This window comes from Dioszegia hungarica (assembly GCF_025882075.1).
Source record: "Dioszegia hungarica strain PDD-24b-2 chromosome Unknown MKK02contig_11, whole genome shotgun sequence".
NCBI classification, from domain to species: domain Eukaryota; kingdom Fungi; phylum Basidiomycota; class Tremellomycetes; order Tremellales; family Bulleribasidiaceae; genus Dioszegia; species Dioszegia hungarica.
This window is the reverse complement of record NW_026515771.1, coordinates 377,301-393,887: the sequence shown is the minus strand read 5'-3', so window position 1 is coordinate 393,887 and position 16,587 is coordinate 377,301. Positions and strand designations below refer to the sequence as shown.

Below are 16,587 nucleotides of genomic sequence, written 5' to 3'. Positions count from 1 at the left end.
TTCTCACGTTGGCAAGAATCTTGACGCCTCGTCGTACATCTGCGCATCCGTTCGCTACCCGATCAGCTTGGCCGGTAGCAAGTTGGACAGGGACTCACCCTGAATACGATGATGCCCGCAAAGATCGCGGCGGTAAAGACGAGGGTGTCGTACAAGAACCAAAAGCACACCCATGCTGTGCCGTCAGCGATAGCGTACCCTTCAAAAGAGACGAACGCACCGCTTGTCGGCCAGCCGAGGAGCTCCGAGAACTGCGCGCAGTCCGACGTATTGCGCTTGTCAAACAGCCGTTCGTCGATGTAATCCCACACGACATAGTACAGGTGCATCATTCCGACAAAGAGTACTGCGGATCAGCTTGAGGTCCAGCAGCAGTCAGAGCTGATCGACTTGCCGTAGAATCGCAGAGCCTGTATCTAATCAGCTCATGTACCCCCTCGTTCCGTGCATCACTTACATTGCCATGATCCCCGAACCACAGTCCAATGAGAACGGCTTCGCATAGCACGATACTGGCGAAAGCTCTGCAAATGAGCTCGAGTCACAAGGCGGGGGCTGGTGAATGTACACCCAGTGATCTGCTCGTAATATCGGCACGAGTAATCCAAGGTGGATCACCAGAGCAGCTATCTTCGAGGCGACAATGTGGACTGGCTATTAGCAGATCACTCGTATGGGTGGGAGCTCACAAGAACAGAACTGCGAGATCAGCTCTGAGCTCGACTTGATCGAGGAGAACTCACCACAAAGAGGAAGCCCGCTATACTACTTCCAACATACCCCGCACCTAGCGTCGCCAGAGCGCTCGGACTCCAAAACAGCTGAGCGTAGGTTGGCATAGCGTATGGGTCGTTCGGTATCCGAGGGTAGTTCCGCATGAGACCCATGATATGTGTGGCGCCTCCATCGTTTGGATCAATACAGATCGAGACGACCTGTCCGCCGCAGATCAGCCCGACGGTGAGATGGGAGAGCTCGTGTACAGCGACAGTGAAGAGCTGGGATCAGCGCGAGTCTCCGACAAATCTGAAGCCGCTCACCTTTAGTCCAGATATGATGTCCCTCAAGACGGGCAGATTCCAGGCGATCAAAATAGCGATGAACATGATGCACGCCGCGATGATTGTATTTGTCTCTGCAAAGTCAGCTTCGTCTTCATATGCTAAGGCCTCCCGGATCTGGCAAAGCAGTTGGCGACTTACGATACTGATTTGGAGCGACATTCTCCCTTTTGACCCAGTGATGTACCGCATATGACGTGGAAGCGATAGTGAGATTGTGGAAGCCGACCAGAGGTTCGAGAGCTGGGGGCGGCATGTTGTAGGATGAGAGGAAGAGGTCGGGTCGAGAAGTCGGCGGGGCAAGAGATATGACGTCTCCTCGAAGGCCCTTTCAGCTCTGTCGCTTCTCCCGCTTCCGGTTACCTGCGAAGGCAAGTGAGCTGCTGATCCTTTGGCAGGGTGCGTCAAGCTGATTTCGGCGGACGGAAAGGACGTGCGGGCTCGGCGATGTCGTCGGCGTTGACGCAGATCTGACCTGTTTTGGTTGACAAGAACTAGTCCGTGAATCAGTGATAGACGAGAGTAGTGTGAGCGATGGGTATCAAGCAGATGTCAACATAGTGATCGAGGATGAAGGGGAGGAGGGATCTGTGTGTGCCCCAAGGTTGAAGTAAATTCTACGCCCGCAGCAGTCCCAACAGCGAAGTTCCCTAAACCATCCCGGGCAAGCTCGTTTCGTTTTCGACTCTGGCATACAGTTCTGAGCATACGCTACGCTCATCGGGTCGGTTTGGCTTTGTATGCTATCCAATGGACAAGGTGAAGGATAGATAGCTCTTGGTCAAGCCGCAGATCCGAAGAGATCCGCAACAAAAATAGGTTCCGCCAGGTGCGGCATGCGGGGAGCAACTTGGCCGTCATCGGGTGTCCACCTCTTGACATTGACCAATTATCCCTCTTACACCCTATACCATGTCCGCTGCTGCCTCCGCCTCCGCTCCCGCCACCTCCGTCAAGCCTATCCCGAGCGAGGATGTCATCGCCAGGAAGGTGAGTCGATAGCTCAGCTCGCAGGATGCAGCTGATGAGCAGTTTGACAACTGTGTAGGTCTTTCGAGCATTGCGTCTCAGCTCCAACGGTTGCTACATAGCGCCAATGGTGCTCAGTCATGGTGCTGAACGTACCTCTAATACCCGGAAGACCACGCTAGACCTGACGCGGCCGAAAGTCGCACCGCAGCTGACAGTAAAGGTCGCTGACCTCCTCGTCAACGCTGGTCTCGGTTTCGGTGTCGGTGTGGTAGCCTCAGTCCTTCTTTTCAGGCGTGAGTTGTGCCGTATCCTAATGCAGATTGGAACTGATGGAGTACCAGGTAGAGGATGGCCCGTCGCTCTTTCGACTGGGTAAGGCGAAACTCACCTATCTCGCAATATTCATACTGATCAGAGCAGCTTTGGTGCTGGCGTAGCATATTCGAACGTGAGTATATTCCAAAGCTGCCGAAAGGGTTGATGGGCGGCTCCAGACGCCACTGGTCAAGATCGCTCGGCTAATTCTACAGTGCAACTTTGCTCTTAACCCCTATGTCCTTCCCGGCACAAAAGTCCTTCCCACCGCCCGGCAATAGCCTCGACCAGTAGAGAAAATGGCCGCGGCAGGTCGTCAGGCGACGGGATGGCTGGCAGACCAGAGCAGGGATGGCGATTGAGCGAGCGTATATGACATACATGATAGAGAGGAAAGCGCTGCCGAAATCGGACCCCTGCTTGGGCCCACTAAGCTTTTCGGTGGAGGTACTGTCATCTTGGTCTCGTATTGAGCTTGTTTTCCAGCTCCCTTTCAAACACTTCCTGCTCTTGCTTCCCCTGCACAGCCCACGGCACGCCCCCTATCTCCCCTGCACCCCTTCCAAGGATCCGCTCATGGCCAAGAGCCGGTTCCTGCGTTGCTGTTGGAATCCGACGCTGCTCCTCTCCCATGTATGCTGGACTCATCAGATGTGTGCAGTGAGAGCGTATGACTCTGCTCACTCCGTCTGTACAGAATTGCAGAGGTCACCACCAGGACTGGAAAAGAGATGATGATGGTCTAAGAACTCAGCTACAACCAGAAATATCAGCAGTGCAGCCTCACTCTTAGCCGCTTCGCATTCGGAGCGAGACCCGCCATAGCTCTTGACGCACTGCTAGTGCTCTGCTCTGATGAAGCTGTACATGCAGTGTACATCAAAGGTGGGTATGCGTAAGAGAAGCTGAGGAGCACCAGATCTAAATGGGGGGGCTCATATACAGTTGCCACCCGAAAGCTGACGGTGGTGGACAAGCCAGCCTCTTTCAGCTTCATCTTTCATCTTGACTTTGCCTTTCAACCTCCTCATCACTACTCTTATACATACAGCCCATTCTTGCAGCAGCTCTTGAGCGCACACAGAACTAGAGACACCAGCTCTAACATAGTGACTACCCCTCTACTACTCTCAGGACCCAAAAGGTTCATCTCACCCCTGATACCTACGGGTACCCTCTTGACCCCACTACCGCTACACTCACATCGGTATCAATAACAGAGACGCACCACGACAGTCCTGTGAGTCCCACTGACAGCGATCAAGGCTTCCAGCTGATGTTTGTTGATTTCTTCACGCTTTGACGTTTTCGGCCTTTTTAACTTTACTTCTACTACTCATGTCAGTCATCTCATCTATCCAGCGAAACGGCGGCTGACGTGGCAGCAAAGATGAGTAATTATCCGCCCCCTTACAATTCCGGTCGCTACTCGCCAGGTCGGCCAGCCTACTCGGACCGACCTCCCTTCCCTCCCACCCTAAACAACGCGCCGCGCGAACATCCCCCTTACCCCTACTCAAACTCCGGCCCGCCACCTCCCACGGCCAGCTACAGGACGTACGACCCCTATACCAACGACTCTCGCCCTGGGCCCTATCCTCAGCCGAGGGACCCCTACACAGCCGACTCGTACGACCCCTACTCGCCTTCCACGGCATATCCCGCTTCTCGCTACCCACCCAATGCATCTCCTCCCCGTCAGGACAGCCGTCCCATTGCTCGACCGGCCAGTCCCCCGCGTCGCGTCGCTCAGTCGGCCCCGCGCCAGAGCGAAGGCAAGGACCTCAACATGCTCACCCCGGTCGTCACGGCTACCATCTCGGGCAGCTTCACCACTGCCATCTACTCCCTCCCGCCGAGCAAACTCCCCCTCGACAAGTATATCGCCGTCAACCCCGGGGACTGTATTGATATCCACCGAGCGCTCTGTCGGAAGAGCTCAGCGGTGTGGTATGCGGATGGATGCTCGCGGGCGGGCGAGGGCTGGTGCGCCGCCATCGAGTGGATCATCGACATGGGCCAGTCGGGGCGAAAGATGCGCGCATGCATTCCCGGCGGTGACGGCCTCGACGCGGAGTTAGGCGCCATATGCAAAGCGGTCGAGGGCTTCCATGAGCTGCTCGAGCTCTCCATCAAGCAGGGAACGCCCATGTCGCACGAGATGATCATCTTTTGCGACTCAGCCGCCGCTATTGTCGCTATCGACACGTCGTCCCGGCCGGAAAGTCTGCGATTTGACGCCCTCTGGCGCCGAGTCTGCTGCGAATTCCTTAAAGCCCACATCACCTTTGTGTGGTTGCCGAAAAACAGCGGGATCGAGGGGCACGTATTGGCGGACAAGATTGCCATGGTGGCGGCGAGTAATTCCTACTTGAAAAAGAAGAAGGAGGGCACGTTGGCGCAAATGTACCAGCGGCACGGAGGCGGTGAACCGATGCCGTCGGGGAGCGCTGAAGCGGGGCCGTGGCAGCGGGGCGATGCGGACCCCAGTCGCAGGAAGGAGGTGTTTGAGCGGCCACAGCCCGCGCCCGTGGCCATGCCCGAGGTGGAGGCGGCCGTTGAGGATGAAGTGATGGCCGAGGAGGACCTAGAGAGGCACCGCAAGCTCTTTGGGGATACCGAAACCCACCTCCCGCCCCCGGCCGAGTCGATATTTGTTACTAGGTGAGCGTCAGCAAAGCAGAGCTGATGTAGCTTTCCCGATGCGCTCTCGGCCAAAGACCTCGGCGTGCTTTTTGCACAGTTTGGCGACTTGTAAGTATGACGCTGGCAAGGCTGACGTAGAACTTCGGTGGACATCTATCATACCGATCCCAATCACCCCCGGTTCGCCTATGTCCAGTACACCACTCTCGACTCGGGCGCCGCGGCCATTGACGCCTTGCACGACAGGCCGATCGACTTTGCGAGCCCGTACGCCAAGGAGAATGCGGACGACCTGGCGGACTGGGCGGGATGGCAGGGGAGCATGAAGGTGGTCAGGAATGGCGAGGGGCGATTTATCCCTGGTCCAGTCGAAGAGCTGTTCCCGGGTATCGCCCCGTGGATGGTGGGGAAGAAGGCGGAAGTGCCGGCCAAGGAGCCGGATGTGGGTGCAAAGAGGTCGAGGAGTGCAGATGGAGTGAATACCGAAAAGTGCGTTATACTGCGCATGGAGCTGATTCAGATCGCAATCTCCCAAGCGTCCGCGCCAATCCTCGCCCGGGGCAGTCAACTTTGCTGCCCAGTTGTCCGACCTCGTCACGAGCGTCGCCCTACCCGCAGCACCGGCCGCGGAATCCAGCGAGTCGAGTCCGGCCCCTCCCCACGTTACCCCTCCTAGCACACACGCCACTACCAACGGGACTACTCCTCAGCACGCCCTTCCTCCCACCCCCCAGACGGCCGAGCGCCCAAGTGTCAAGGTCGCTTCTCCGGAACCCAACGGGCTTCCCACGCCCACCACAGCAGCCAAGTCTGCGGAGCCAGCTCGGCCTCCCCTCACCAACTCTGCCGCCGAGCCCCAGGAATACCCCATCCAGTACTCGGTCAAGACGTTGCGTCTCCTCATTTCCCTCGTCTCGGACACCTTTACCCGGCACGACGTCAACAACTGGATCGCGCACTCGTGCCTTATCGCCGTAGAGCTGGATTTGGCGCGCCGGGCCCTCCAGGCGGATCTATACGCGACGGATGAGGGCTTCCTCACCGGGCGGGAGCTCGAGCAGCAGCTGTTACAGCGGGGATTCACTGCTCCGAGGGTAGACGCGTTCATCACCAAGGTGCTCAAGGTGCTGGATGGGATTGCGCTGGCGGAAGCGCTTGAGGGCGGAGGCGAAGTGGAGGGGGAGGCGGTGGACAAGGCGGAGCGGGAGCAACTGGTCAAGCAGCTCGAGACGGCGCTAGAGCGGTACCCCGACCAGACCAAGGAGGCGATTCATACCGCCGGAAGCATGATGGAGTACCTCCACAGGGGCAAGGAATTGCAAGAAAAGAAGAGGCTGGACGTGGAGAGGCGGGTCAAGGTGCTCGAGGGGATGGTGACAATTGGCGAAGTGGTGGGGGGTGTAGTTAGGTTCTTGTTGACAGAGCAGCAGGATTGATGATTGCATGAATGTGTCATAGGTTTGTACAAACATGGGGTGTCGCGAAGAAGCAATGATATATGATGTGTTACTGTCGTGATCCTAGCCCCTCTCCCTAACCCCTCCCCTGACCGCCAAACCCGAACATCGTTCCCGTACCGCCTCGTCCCTTGATATTGACCGGTGGCCTTGCGCCGCTCGAGACACTTCGACTCCCCGCGCGCTCCTGCCGCTCCTGCGCTTCCAGCGCGGCAATGCGAGCAGCTTGCGCATTCTGCGCCGCCACCCTGCCGGCGTGGGAAGGACCGCCGCCGACCGATGAGGACGAGATGGACTCGGATCGGGATCTGGTGGAGCTGGCTGGGTAAGCGTCTTGATTATATGCCACGGGACGTTGTACCCACTTGACGGCAGAATGAGGGAGGTTGACATTGGGGTGGTCCTCGTCGCTGTCGGGTGGGCTGCCAGCGAGCGAGCCGAGGTCGTCGACGGGGATGGTGAGGCCTCGGCTACGAGTGGTTTGTGCAGGGCGTTTTGGTGTGGGGTCGTCGGCCGGTGTGGAGGGGACTGAGGATTTGATCTGCCCCGATTGAACTTGATCGTTCAGGGTATTGCCTTGTTGCCACCAAGGCAGTTTGGAGGCAGGGGTGACGGGTGGAGGGGCGCTGGCGCGCGTCTGAGCCCATGGGGCAGGGGCGATTGCGGCCGGCGTCGGAGGGATGGATGGTATGTGCTGAGTCCGGCTGGGAGGCGACATGACCCGGCTTCCCGTTTCCGTCCCGGCCGAGGAGATGGAGAGGGATCGCATCATGTGCGGTGGAGTGCGTCGGCCGCGAGATGGGGCGGTAGTGACGGACGCGGGGGTGTCGACCGGTCGGGTGGCGGGAGTAGCGATTGGTCGAGCTGCAGGGGTCTCGACGGGAGCAGCAGGCGTATCGGCCGGTCGAGCTGTAGGCGTATCGACGGGTCGAGGTGCAGGGGTGTTTGTCTCCCGCGCCTCGCTCGTACCCATCAGACCAGAGATGGAGACGAGATGGTCCTCGCCGATGAATATGAATGGGTCCGGACCATCACCGCGCACTGCGTAGACCTCCTTTCGACCGGAAGCGCTCGCCGACTCGATGAGGTCTTGGTACGGCTTGCCCTGAAATCAGCCGAGCAACCAGGTGAACGTACACTTCGGCTTGCGAGGATGATCTGGACGGCGCCTAAGAGCCTGTACAGTTTGAGGTGGTCTACTGTCAGCTTGGCCGGCGCTTGACCCACCTTGTATCTTGGTTGAAGGGGAGTCCGCATCAATGACGGTAAACAGCCCGCTGATCGAGCGGAAGCCATCAAGAAAGTCGTGAAGGTCGGCTTCCCGTTGAATAGTACCGTTCTAAGTCAGCTCTGAAGACCAAAAGCGCACCTGTATGAGCTTCTTTCTGAGCTCAGGCTGATTATCAGCGCTGCCAACTATGCGGACTCACAACGTTGAGAAAGATGTGCACGACGAGGAGGTGCTCCCCCTTTGGCGATGCCGCGGCGATGTTCCGGCCTAGTTCGGATCCTGCTGTCAGCGCAATCGGGATCTGGCTTACCTCCTTCGAATCCACGACTGATAAAGGAGCTGTCGATCTCACGTCAGCCTGAACGAGTTTAGTGACTCACGACAGAGACAGTAAACTCCACCATGACCACGGCAAAGGTCGCCGGTGCCTTCGCCTTCAACCTGCCGATCTCGTTGGTGGACTGATGCAGCTGATCCTCGAGTTCTAAAAACTGCTTGCCGAGTTCCTGTTCTCGCTGATGCCAATGACCGCGGTCCGCTTCGAGGGCTTCGTACCGATCTCGCACCTTCTCCAGCTTGTTGCGCCAGAGCTCCTCCTTGAGCTTCGCCTCTTGGGCAGTCGCTTCGAGTTTGACGAGCCTGTCCTCGAGACCGGGAACCTTTGCTGCGGCCGCCAAGACCTCCTTCTCGCGTTGCAGTTTGGCACCAAGCTGAGTTTGGAGGGTGATGATTTGTTGGCGGGCCGCGTGGAGCTCATCCGAGTGGGTAATGTTGGAGCAGGTATGACTGAATCAGCTCCGAATCAGGTAGACTTACCCAGCAAGGTTGTACCGGAGTCTCGCCACCACCTCATCGATCCCGCCCTTGAACAAGCTATACGCATCCACGTACTTGGCCAGCTGCTGCTCCATCTCGGCGACTTCGTCAAAGCTGTCCATCAAGCCCTCCAGCTCCACCTTAGCTTGCTCCTCGGACATTGGTATATCCGCCGTCTGAGGCTTGATGAGCGCGGGTGTCTGGGGACCGTCGCTCGCGTCCGATGGCGCGTCTTCCCCTACGACCCGGATAGAGCCCTCGGTGATGGAGATCCCCGACATGGTCCGAGCGAGATGCGTGATGGGCGTCTCCGCGCGCTCGGGCGCTACGATCCGGGAAGGCGCCGAGGAAGGTTGTGAATCAGGCAGGGGGACTTGGGCGGGGGTGACCTTTTTTGTGGGTGAGGATTTGGTAGGGGAGGGGGAGGTGATTCGGATCGGCTTACTTCCGGGAGGAAGCTGGAAGGGAGCCGCCGAGGGGGACAGGGCAGCGGCCTGGGCGACGTCCGCGGCTTCGTAACCGGCCTCGCCGTAAAAGAATGGCTGGTAGACGATGCCATATTGAGGACTGGTAGGGATGGAGAGAGCGGACTGCGATCCGTCATCGGCGCGGTCGGAAAAGAAGGATGGCGGCGATGTAGTCGACACTACACGGAGCGATTTGCTCTGCGAGGGCGAGGGGGACTTGTGCTGGAAGGGTGCAGCGGCTGCGCGAAGGTGGGAGGAGGTTGATTCGCCGCTCTCGCTTGCCGCCGCCTGGCTGGTGGATGGCTCGTCCGGTTCCGGCGCTTCCGGCTCCTCCTGAAACTTTTCGGGCGAAGCAGTCTCAGCCTCGCTCACCGTGTCCTCCTCGTGTTGCGGAGCAGAAGTCGATTCCTCCTCTACAGCCAGCGGGGCAGCGGCAACCTTGGGAGTGACCTTGCCCGTCACGTCCGGGACGAGGGGCATCCACTGGTCGTATGAGCCGGGGGTCAGAGGGAGGGATTGAGTGGTCCCATCGGGCGTTGGTGAGCCAAATGTCAGGGATAGAGCCGAGGAGGGGGTATCGGAGAAGTCAAGATCGACCAGGTCCATGTCGTATATAGAGCCTGTCACGGAGACGGGCGATGACATCGGGTGAGTCTCTGTGGGTCAGCACCTGCAAGGGAAGGAGCTGAAATGGCTGACTTTGTCCAGGCAAAGCTGGATTCTGGGTTGGCTGATGATATGTACATGTCGAAAGAAAGTGAAGGATGAGGAGGGAAGAGGGGAGGAGCTTACGCTTAGACCCTCGTGCGTTGGAAATTCCCCTCTCCCTTTCCCGAAGCGAGCGATCGCCCTAGCACGGTCCCTCGGAGTTGTCGAGTCCGAAAATTGACCCAAAGGCTACACACAAACAGGAACGAGGGCGAAAGCACTTGATCGTGCCTGTCAGCTCTGGAAATGTGAAACGCGCCAATCGCGTCGACCGTTTCAGATTCCGCCAAAGGGAGCTCTTCCGTTGCTGTGCACACATGCTGATGCACTCGACTACTGAAGATGCTACTATAATACAAGAGTTGGCAGAGACGACTGTTGCTACAGAAAAGATCTATGTCGTATGGGGTCAGATCGTCTTGAGGGACGTCTTTTTCGCTGGGAGTCGACGGGTCATTGCGTGGGGGGACCATTGATTCGCCCAAAAGTCGGCGGGTGGGTCGGCCAGTTTCTCGGAGGCCTCGCCGTTAGGGGTGGCGGGCGTGGAGATGGACAGTTTGGGCTTCTGACCAGACCGGCTTTGGCCCAGACGGCTGCTGGAAGAGTGGTGGCGCTGTTCTCGGGGGACTGGCGTCAGCTGGGAACGAGACCAAGACGTACTGGTGACTTTCAGATCATGCCCGCCGAATTTGGCTCCAATGGCTCGCATATTGGCGTCATCTCCAAGCTTGACATCCCACTGAGCATGATCTACCATCAGCCACCATCTGGATGCAACTCACCTCCTTCTTCCCAGCGATCAGCGACAATGTTGATGTTCCCCCTGCCTCGCGTAGCAATGGTGATGTTCTCCAAACTACCGTCAGCGACGACGACTGTCAGACTCACCTGAACCCCGGCAGCCACACCATGATCTCATACACTGTCCTCGTGCTTCGCAGAGCGATTCTGCCGCCGCTCCCCTTGATCACCTCAATCTCATCATCCCCTTCAGACTCTGGCACTTGAAACAGCTCAGGATCAAAGTCCACGTCCGGCCGTTCCATCATGGCGTCGCCAAAGCTCTTGGCTCTCCCGGAGATCTTGTTGGTGTGCGCTGGGGGCATAGCCCAGCGTGGAGGCGGAGGGGTTGTCGCCATTGCCGACGAGTTGGACGTGACCGAGGAATGGATGGATGAGGATGAGGATGTCGAAGCGGACATGGGGAGGGGGTAGTGTTCTGGCGCAGAGATTGGCTCTGATATGTAGCAGCCAGTCTTGGTGGAGGCGGCAAGGATGTGGGAGCCAGGCTGAGGGCGAGGGGAGGGAGACTTCTTTGTTGGGACTTGTCCGCCCGAGGCATACCGCATGGTTGAGGGTTCTGTGGTAACCGGGGTGGGTTCCAGTGCGCTAAGCGGAGAAAATGTGGGGAGCGTGGGCGAGCTGCGACAGTCAGTGGAAAGGACAGCGGGGGTAGAGCAACAGCAAGGCAAGCGTTCGGCAGGGTTTCTTTTCCGCAACCTGCCAGCGCCCTTCGCCTTGAACCGCGAGCACCGACCAATTCCCTGAGCGAACAGACTATAGCACTCACCTCTCTTCAGACGCGCCCTTCACCTCCGCCTCGGTCCCCCTCGGCGTTTCCGAAGGGGGCACTTCGGTATCCAGCCGCCTTGCTGCCAGCCGCTTGTCCGTCTTGACCGTTGACAGCGGCCATATAGGCTGAGGAATCTCTGCGCGAGGTGTGATACCGTCCTTTGCGGTACTTGCGACGGAGCCCGTGGGAGAGTATCTGTGGAAGGGACTTTCGTTCTCGCTGACGGTTTGAGAGTTGGGGGTGTTTGGTGACGCAGTTTGCTCCGCGCTTCGAGTGAGGAAGGACGGCCGATGTCGCTTGAAATTAGCCTCCCCTTGCCCCTCCCTGGAGAGCTCCCCTCCCACGTCCAAGCCGTCATCACTGCCCACCCTAATCCCTTCGTCAATACCCATGCCCCGGACGAGATCCACCAGGGAGGCCGAGGATGATTCGCTGGACGCCGAAGTCGAGGTGGAAAAGGACAGGGAGGGTGAGGATGAAGGGGGCGAGAGGGGACTGGACTGGGGCGCGAGGTTGGTAGCTGGTCGCTGGGTGGAGATGGGGCGTGTTAACGACATTTGGAAAGACCCGGCGAGCGTGTTGTGGCGCGCAGCTGGGTAAAGGAGACTCGTGAGAGCCGCTAAGGAGAGGCTGGTCGCAGCATCGTGTGCTGCGCGAGCTAATGCTGATAGTGAGGGGTCCTTTCAGACGACCAATGTCAAGTGATGAAGGATAGTTGACTACGAAGTTGAAAAAGCAAGGGTCAGCAGAGGCGGGCCGTGTTTCGGGTCAACTAGCTTGGAGCTTATCGGCTTTGCGTTTGAGAACGCGCTAGCAAGTTTGCATGCAATTTTTTGCTGGAGACTGTTTACCCTCGGACGTCGTACTACACTGCTCTATGTATACTGATTTCCTGAGCTTTGACTATGCACTCAGGACCGAGCTGCAAGTATACATGTAAAGTAGAGACAAGGAGTGATCGATCGAAAGATCAGGCGGACTGATTGCGTCACCGCCCTCTGCCTCCGAAGGGTTACGTAACACGGTACAGCGGAAAGACCTCCACTTGCGCGTTCCATGCTCTGACTCTTAACTCTGTACTCTATATACTGCTACTCCCACCGATGGTACCTGTGAGTCCAGGCTAGCAAAGGCCACACGCTCAGCTGACTGTCTCAGATCCGCCTTCGCCACCCAAGAGGGGTCACAACGCTCGAAGTCGACCCCGAAGTCCAAACGGTCGATGACCTCCGCGTACTCATCTTCTCCGCGTCAGAGATACCCCCCAACGAGCAAGAATGTACGCAAACACAGTGCCAGGGGCTGATATATCAGTAAAGTATGGGTATCCGCCCAAGGCGATTCCAGCAACAAACGGTCCTTTATCGTCAATACCCATCACCCGCGGCGAGCAGATCATCGTGACTTCAGTACCGCCGACAGCAGCTCCGGAGCCCGCTACAAACGCGCCTGTAGCTCCTACACCAACTCCAGGCCCATCAATAAAGCATCTCAACGAGACTATCTCAGCACCATCGCCACATCCAGCGCAGCCACGCCCAGCTTCCCAGCCAAGTGCCGAGTCGATTCCGCTGCCCGGCCGAGATGCCGGGTACCTTCAGCTACGCGTCGTGCCGGACGACAATTCGTGCATGTTCAGCGCGCTCGGGGTGGTGTTTGAGGGGGGTATGGAGGCAGCGGGAAAGCTGAGGCAGGTCGCGGCGGATGAAATACGGCGCGACGCGGAGACGTGGTCTGAGGTCGTCCTTGGGTGAGTCCAAGCTGAACTTGGCTGATGTAGACAACCGAGAGATAGCTATATAAGCAAGATTTCTAGCAAGGACGCGTGGGGTGGGGCTATAGGTAAGTATCGTGTTGACAGAGCTGATGCAGAACTATCCATCTTTGCCAAGCAGTAAGCTATCCCTAGAAGGAGCTCACCCCAGTTACAAGACGGAGATCTCGTCCTTCGACGTGGCAAGCGGGCGATGTGACCGATTCGGCGAGGGAGAATACGACTCGAGGTGAGCCTTGGCGCGAGCAGTGCTGATTAGGTGTTTGTTGGTCTACTCAGGTATCCGTAAGTCCACTCAAAGCTCGGCTGATGTAGAGATTACGACGCCATCACGTTGTCTCCGGTAGAATCCGCTCCTCCCTCCTTCCACACCACCGTCTTTCCCGTATCTGACGATACTATCGTCTCCACGGCGATCACGCTAGTATCGCAGCTCAAGGCGCGACATTACTATACCGACACGTCCAATTTCGACCTGCGGTGCGGAGTGTGCAAGATCGGCCTCAAGGGGGAGAAGGGAGCGAGGGAGCATGCGATGCTGACAGGACGTAAGTGCGGCTACGGCTTGGCTGATGGCAGATGTCGAGTTTGGAGAGTATTGAGCTGGCGCAGAGAAGAGGTTAGAGTCGTCATCTACGTCGAAGCTTCAAGTCTGCATAGCTAGTAGACCCAGTTGAGGACCCATAAACCCAACAGTACCAACCCCAGCTTGACGGCATTGCTCTTATCAGCCATATCCCTGATCTTCCCAAAGATGTCGACAACAGCGTTGCCGGATGATGATGATGATTTTGTAGATCGCGCCGTGAACTGGATCAGCACATTCAAATGTCCACTCACATTGTGTCCAGTCTCCCCGTCCTTCTCCTGCCCCATCAACGGGATACTTTCTGGAACGCCACTCTGCGCGCCATCCGCCGACCCTTCCACCACTCCCGCTACCGCAGTCACTGGCATAGGCAAGGACTTCTTCCTTCCCACCATCCACTCGGTGATATCGCCTGTTGCGCCCGCGACCCGATGCGAGAGCCAGACAAACGCAATGGTCGATACCACGATGTTGACGGCGCGCCATTTGGTCGCAGGGAGGACGAGGAGGATGGCCTTGGTATCGCTCGCGAGCCAGCCGTGGAATTGGAGGATGAAGGTTTCGAGGGAGCATTGGCCGATGAAGGTGAATAGGGACGAGCTGACTGAGCGGAGCAGAGGGGTAGCGTTGCGTAGGAACACGAACGCGAGGATGGGGACGCACGAGACGTAGGCATGATACCCGTTATAGGCAAACTTGTCAAATGACAGCTCAAACCAAAAGTACCACACCAACGCCAGGGCACTGAGGATGAGGGTGGCTGCGCGGACGTTGCCGAACCATGGCTTGTCGGGGAGTTGGAGCTCCTTGGCCTTGATGTAGGCGTAGGCGGAGAACATGCCGATCCAGACGATAAAGAGGTCGAGGGTGACGCGGAAGGACCATTCCCGTGCGGACCATTGGATTTGGAAGACCGTGTTGAGGAAGGAAAAGATCGACTCCATGATCCAGGTGTAGTGCATGAAGGCAGTGATGGAACCGGCGGCGAGGAGGAGTTTGGGGACGAGGAAGAAGGCGCGGTCATTGTATTTCGAGCCGAGACCCATGGTGACGTAGATGATGATGTACCACCAGCTGACGAGGGGAGCAAAGTAGTAGAACGCATAGTCGGCGTTCATAGTGTAGGGCAGGACGACCGAGAGCATGTTGAGGCGGACGAGGACGGCAGCGACTCGGTCGAACCCAAAGTCGGCTTTTTTGTAGTAGAAAAAAAAGTGGCCGTCTACATTAGCGGTGTCGTGGGGTTACTCACATCCTGTCATGAAGAGATAGGCAGCGACCAGGACTCGTACGGGATTGTAGATGCCAGAAATTTTCGATGCGCCGAAAAAGTGATAGATGAGAATCGCGACTGGGTCAGCTCGAACGACCAGGACTCACTTTGCATCCAGCCTTTCCATTCATCGGTAATGTCCCGGTTGAGGAAGCCGAGGTCTTTGCCGCCGTTCTTGATGGTGGAGAGACCAGCGACAAGAGCGGCCAAGGTCAAGCCGCCAAAGATTTTGGCGTCGTACACTTTGTTTTCCTTGAGGAATACGGTGGTGCGATCGGCAAAGAAGAGGTAGCCAATGGCGAGGCCGAACGAGGAAAGCGCAGTGGCGAGTGCGGGTTTGGGCATGAATTGGTAAAGCGATGGGTCTATCAGCTTCGATATGCGTAAACTTACGAAGCTTTGGACCGAGAAGGGAGAGAGGCGCCCAGACGATAAAGAACACCAGCAGCGCAGCCTGGACGGGCCGAGTCCACTTGTACCGCTTGCAGCACCCTGACGCCGACTCTGTCACGTCGTTACACCGCCACCCCAGCAGCAACTCCGCCTGCTTGTTCATGATCTTGTCGGAAAAGTGCAGCCCGTCCGTGGTCTCGCTCGGGACCAGCATTTGGTTGAAGACGGTGGGGACGATGACGGGAGGAGGCGTATCGTGCGTGAGCCGCGCGAGGAGATCGGCGTTCATTGCCTCGATGTCGGTGTGCATGATGGTCTCTGCGCGGGACGGGGAAAGGAGCCCTTCGACCGCGTCGGTGACGGGGAGGAAGACGACCGCGTCGGATACGCCGAAACCGGGGCCGCCAGTCGTGGACATGGGGTTCCAGGGGGCTTGCAGGGCGGTACGAGGCGAGCCTTGGCTGATTTTGAGCGACTCGAACGTCTGATGAATCATTTCGCCCCAGGCTTCCAGGCCGCCAGAGGTGGGCTGGCGGAGGTACCATAGCCCAGACCCCATGACAAGTAGAGACGAAGGATCGGACGAGGTCGAGCCGACGAGGGAGATGGTGCGTGTAGTGTTGAGGTATGGGTCCCTGAGTGAGCTCGCTCGTCGACCGACTTACCACCAAAACTCTAGTTCCAATGCCCGCTCCGTTGCTGTTCCCGCCTGATCGTAGAACGTGAGACGCCTATCCGAGTGCTTTTCGCCCTCGCTCCCCCACTCTGCCGGTATCGCGCCTTTTCCTCCGTCCACCAAGCGGACAAAGGCAAAGTACAGCTGCCGGACAGACGAGTCGCCCACAAAGAGGACCTGGCGCTTGGGCGACGACGTGACGGGTTGAGCAAGGCAGGAAAAGTAGCCAGTGTGCTTGAGGGGTTGGTGGAAGCAGCCTGTGTAAGCAGAGTCGTTGCAGGCCTCACCTTCTGGCTGCCATTGCTTCCATACGCCAGGATCCATCCATTGTCCCTTGTTGAGTACGGCCGAGCAGTGGTACGGGTCTGCCCAGTCTACCGTTAGCGACGCAGCTCGTAGACCCACCTATCAACAACCACCGGAGTAGGTTCCCCACGACAATCGCGGCGAGGACTGTGGCGCAGGCATAGTGATACCACAATGGATTCAGCTTGGCCTTGCTAGCGCCCCGATTGGCAGTGGCAGATGGGCCAGGCATTGTAGATGGTGCCCTGCGGCAGAGATGTGGATCCAAGATCAAGCTTAAGAAAATGCGGATAAGATCATCAGGAGGAACGCGGCGTTACGTTACCCAAA

General features: G+C 57.8%; 6 protein-coding genes across 6 annotated transcripts; 2 read left to right on the top strand and 4 right to left on the bottom strand.

Annotated features, from left to right (window-relative positions):
• Positions 1-221: 221 nt before the first annotated feature.
• MKK02DRAFT_6619 (uncharacterized protein) lies at positions 222-989 on the bottom strand (the record flags this gene model as incomplete). The annotated part of the gene is made up of 4 exons (XM_053093683.1): positions 222-346; positions 454-524; positions 569-650; positions 740-989. Coding segments are annotated over 4 exons (528 nt in total), but the record flags the coding sequence as incomplete, so codon positions are not given.
• Positions 990-3,738: 2,749 nt separating this feature from the next.
• Positions 3,739-6,430, top strand: MKK02DRAFT_16138 (uncharacterized protein; the record flags this gene model as incomplete). The annotated part of the gene is made up of 4 exons (XM_053085584.1): positions 3,739-5,012; positions 5,043-5,102; positions 5,133-5,483; positions 5,515-6,430. 4 exons carry the CDS (start codon positions 3,739-3,741, stop codon positions 6,428-6,430), a joined length of 2,601 nt encoding a protein of 866 aa, XP_052944491.1.
• Positions 6,431-6,527: 97 nt separating this feature from the next.
• MKK02DRAFT_37592 (uncharacterized protein) lies at positions 6,528-9,571 on the bottom strand (the record flags this gene model as incomplete). Its single annotated transcript, XM_053089710.1, has 8 exons — positions 6,528-7,556; positions 7,589-7,647; positions 7,679-7,790; positions 7,821-7,847; positions 7,882-7,961; positions 7,993-8,029; positions 8,063-8,468; positions 8,499-9,571. The coding sequence occupies 8 exons, from the start codon at positions 9,569-9,571 to the stop codon at positions 6,528-6,530; spliced, it is 2,823 nt and encodes a 940-aa protein (XP_052944490.1).
• Positions 9,572-10,082: 511 nt separating this feature from the next.
• On the bottom strand, positions 10,083-11,803 carry MKK02DRAFT_37591 (uncharacterized protein; the record flags this gene model as incomplete). Its single annotated transcript, XM_053089709.1, has 5 exons — positions 10,083-10,300; positions 10,334-10,423; positions 10,456-10,529; positions 10,562-11,095; positions 11,244-11,803. The coding sequence occupies 5 exons, from the start codon at positions 11,801-11,803 to the stop codon at positions 10,083-10,085; spliced, it is 1,476 nt and encodes a 491-aa protein (XP_052944489.1).
• Positions 11,804-12,523: 720 nt separating this feature from the next.
• On the top strand, positions 12,524-13,622 carry MKK02DRAFT_16490 (uncharacterized protein; the record flags this gene model as incomplete). The annotated part of the gene is made up of 6 exons (XM_053085641.1): positions 12,524-12,996; positions 13,027-13,140; positions 13,172-13,249; positions 13,280-13,305; positions 13,338-13,568; positions 13,600-13,622. 6 exons carry the CDS (start codon positions 12,524-12,526, stop codon positions 13,620-13,622), a joined length of 945 nt encoding a protein of 314 aa, XP_052944488.1.
• Positions 13,623-13,680: 58 nt separating this feature from the next.
• On the bottom strand, positions 13,681-16,489 carry MKK02DRAFT_34275 (10 TM acyl transferase domain found in Cas1p-domain-containing protein; the record flags this gene model as incomplete). Its single annotated transcript, XM_053088889.1, has 7 exons — positions 13,681-14,831; positions 14,862-14,960; positions 14,990-15,247; positions 15,276-15,910; positions 15,941-16,208; positions 16,239-16,325; positions 16,357-16,489. 7 exons carry the CDS (start codon positions 16,487-16,489, stop codon positions 13,681-13,683), a joined length of 2,631 nt encoding a protein of 876 aa, XP_052944487.1.
• Positions 16,490-16,587: the final 98 nt, after the last annotated feature.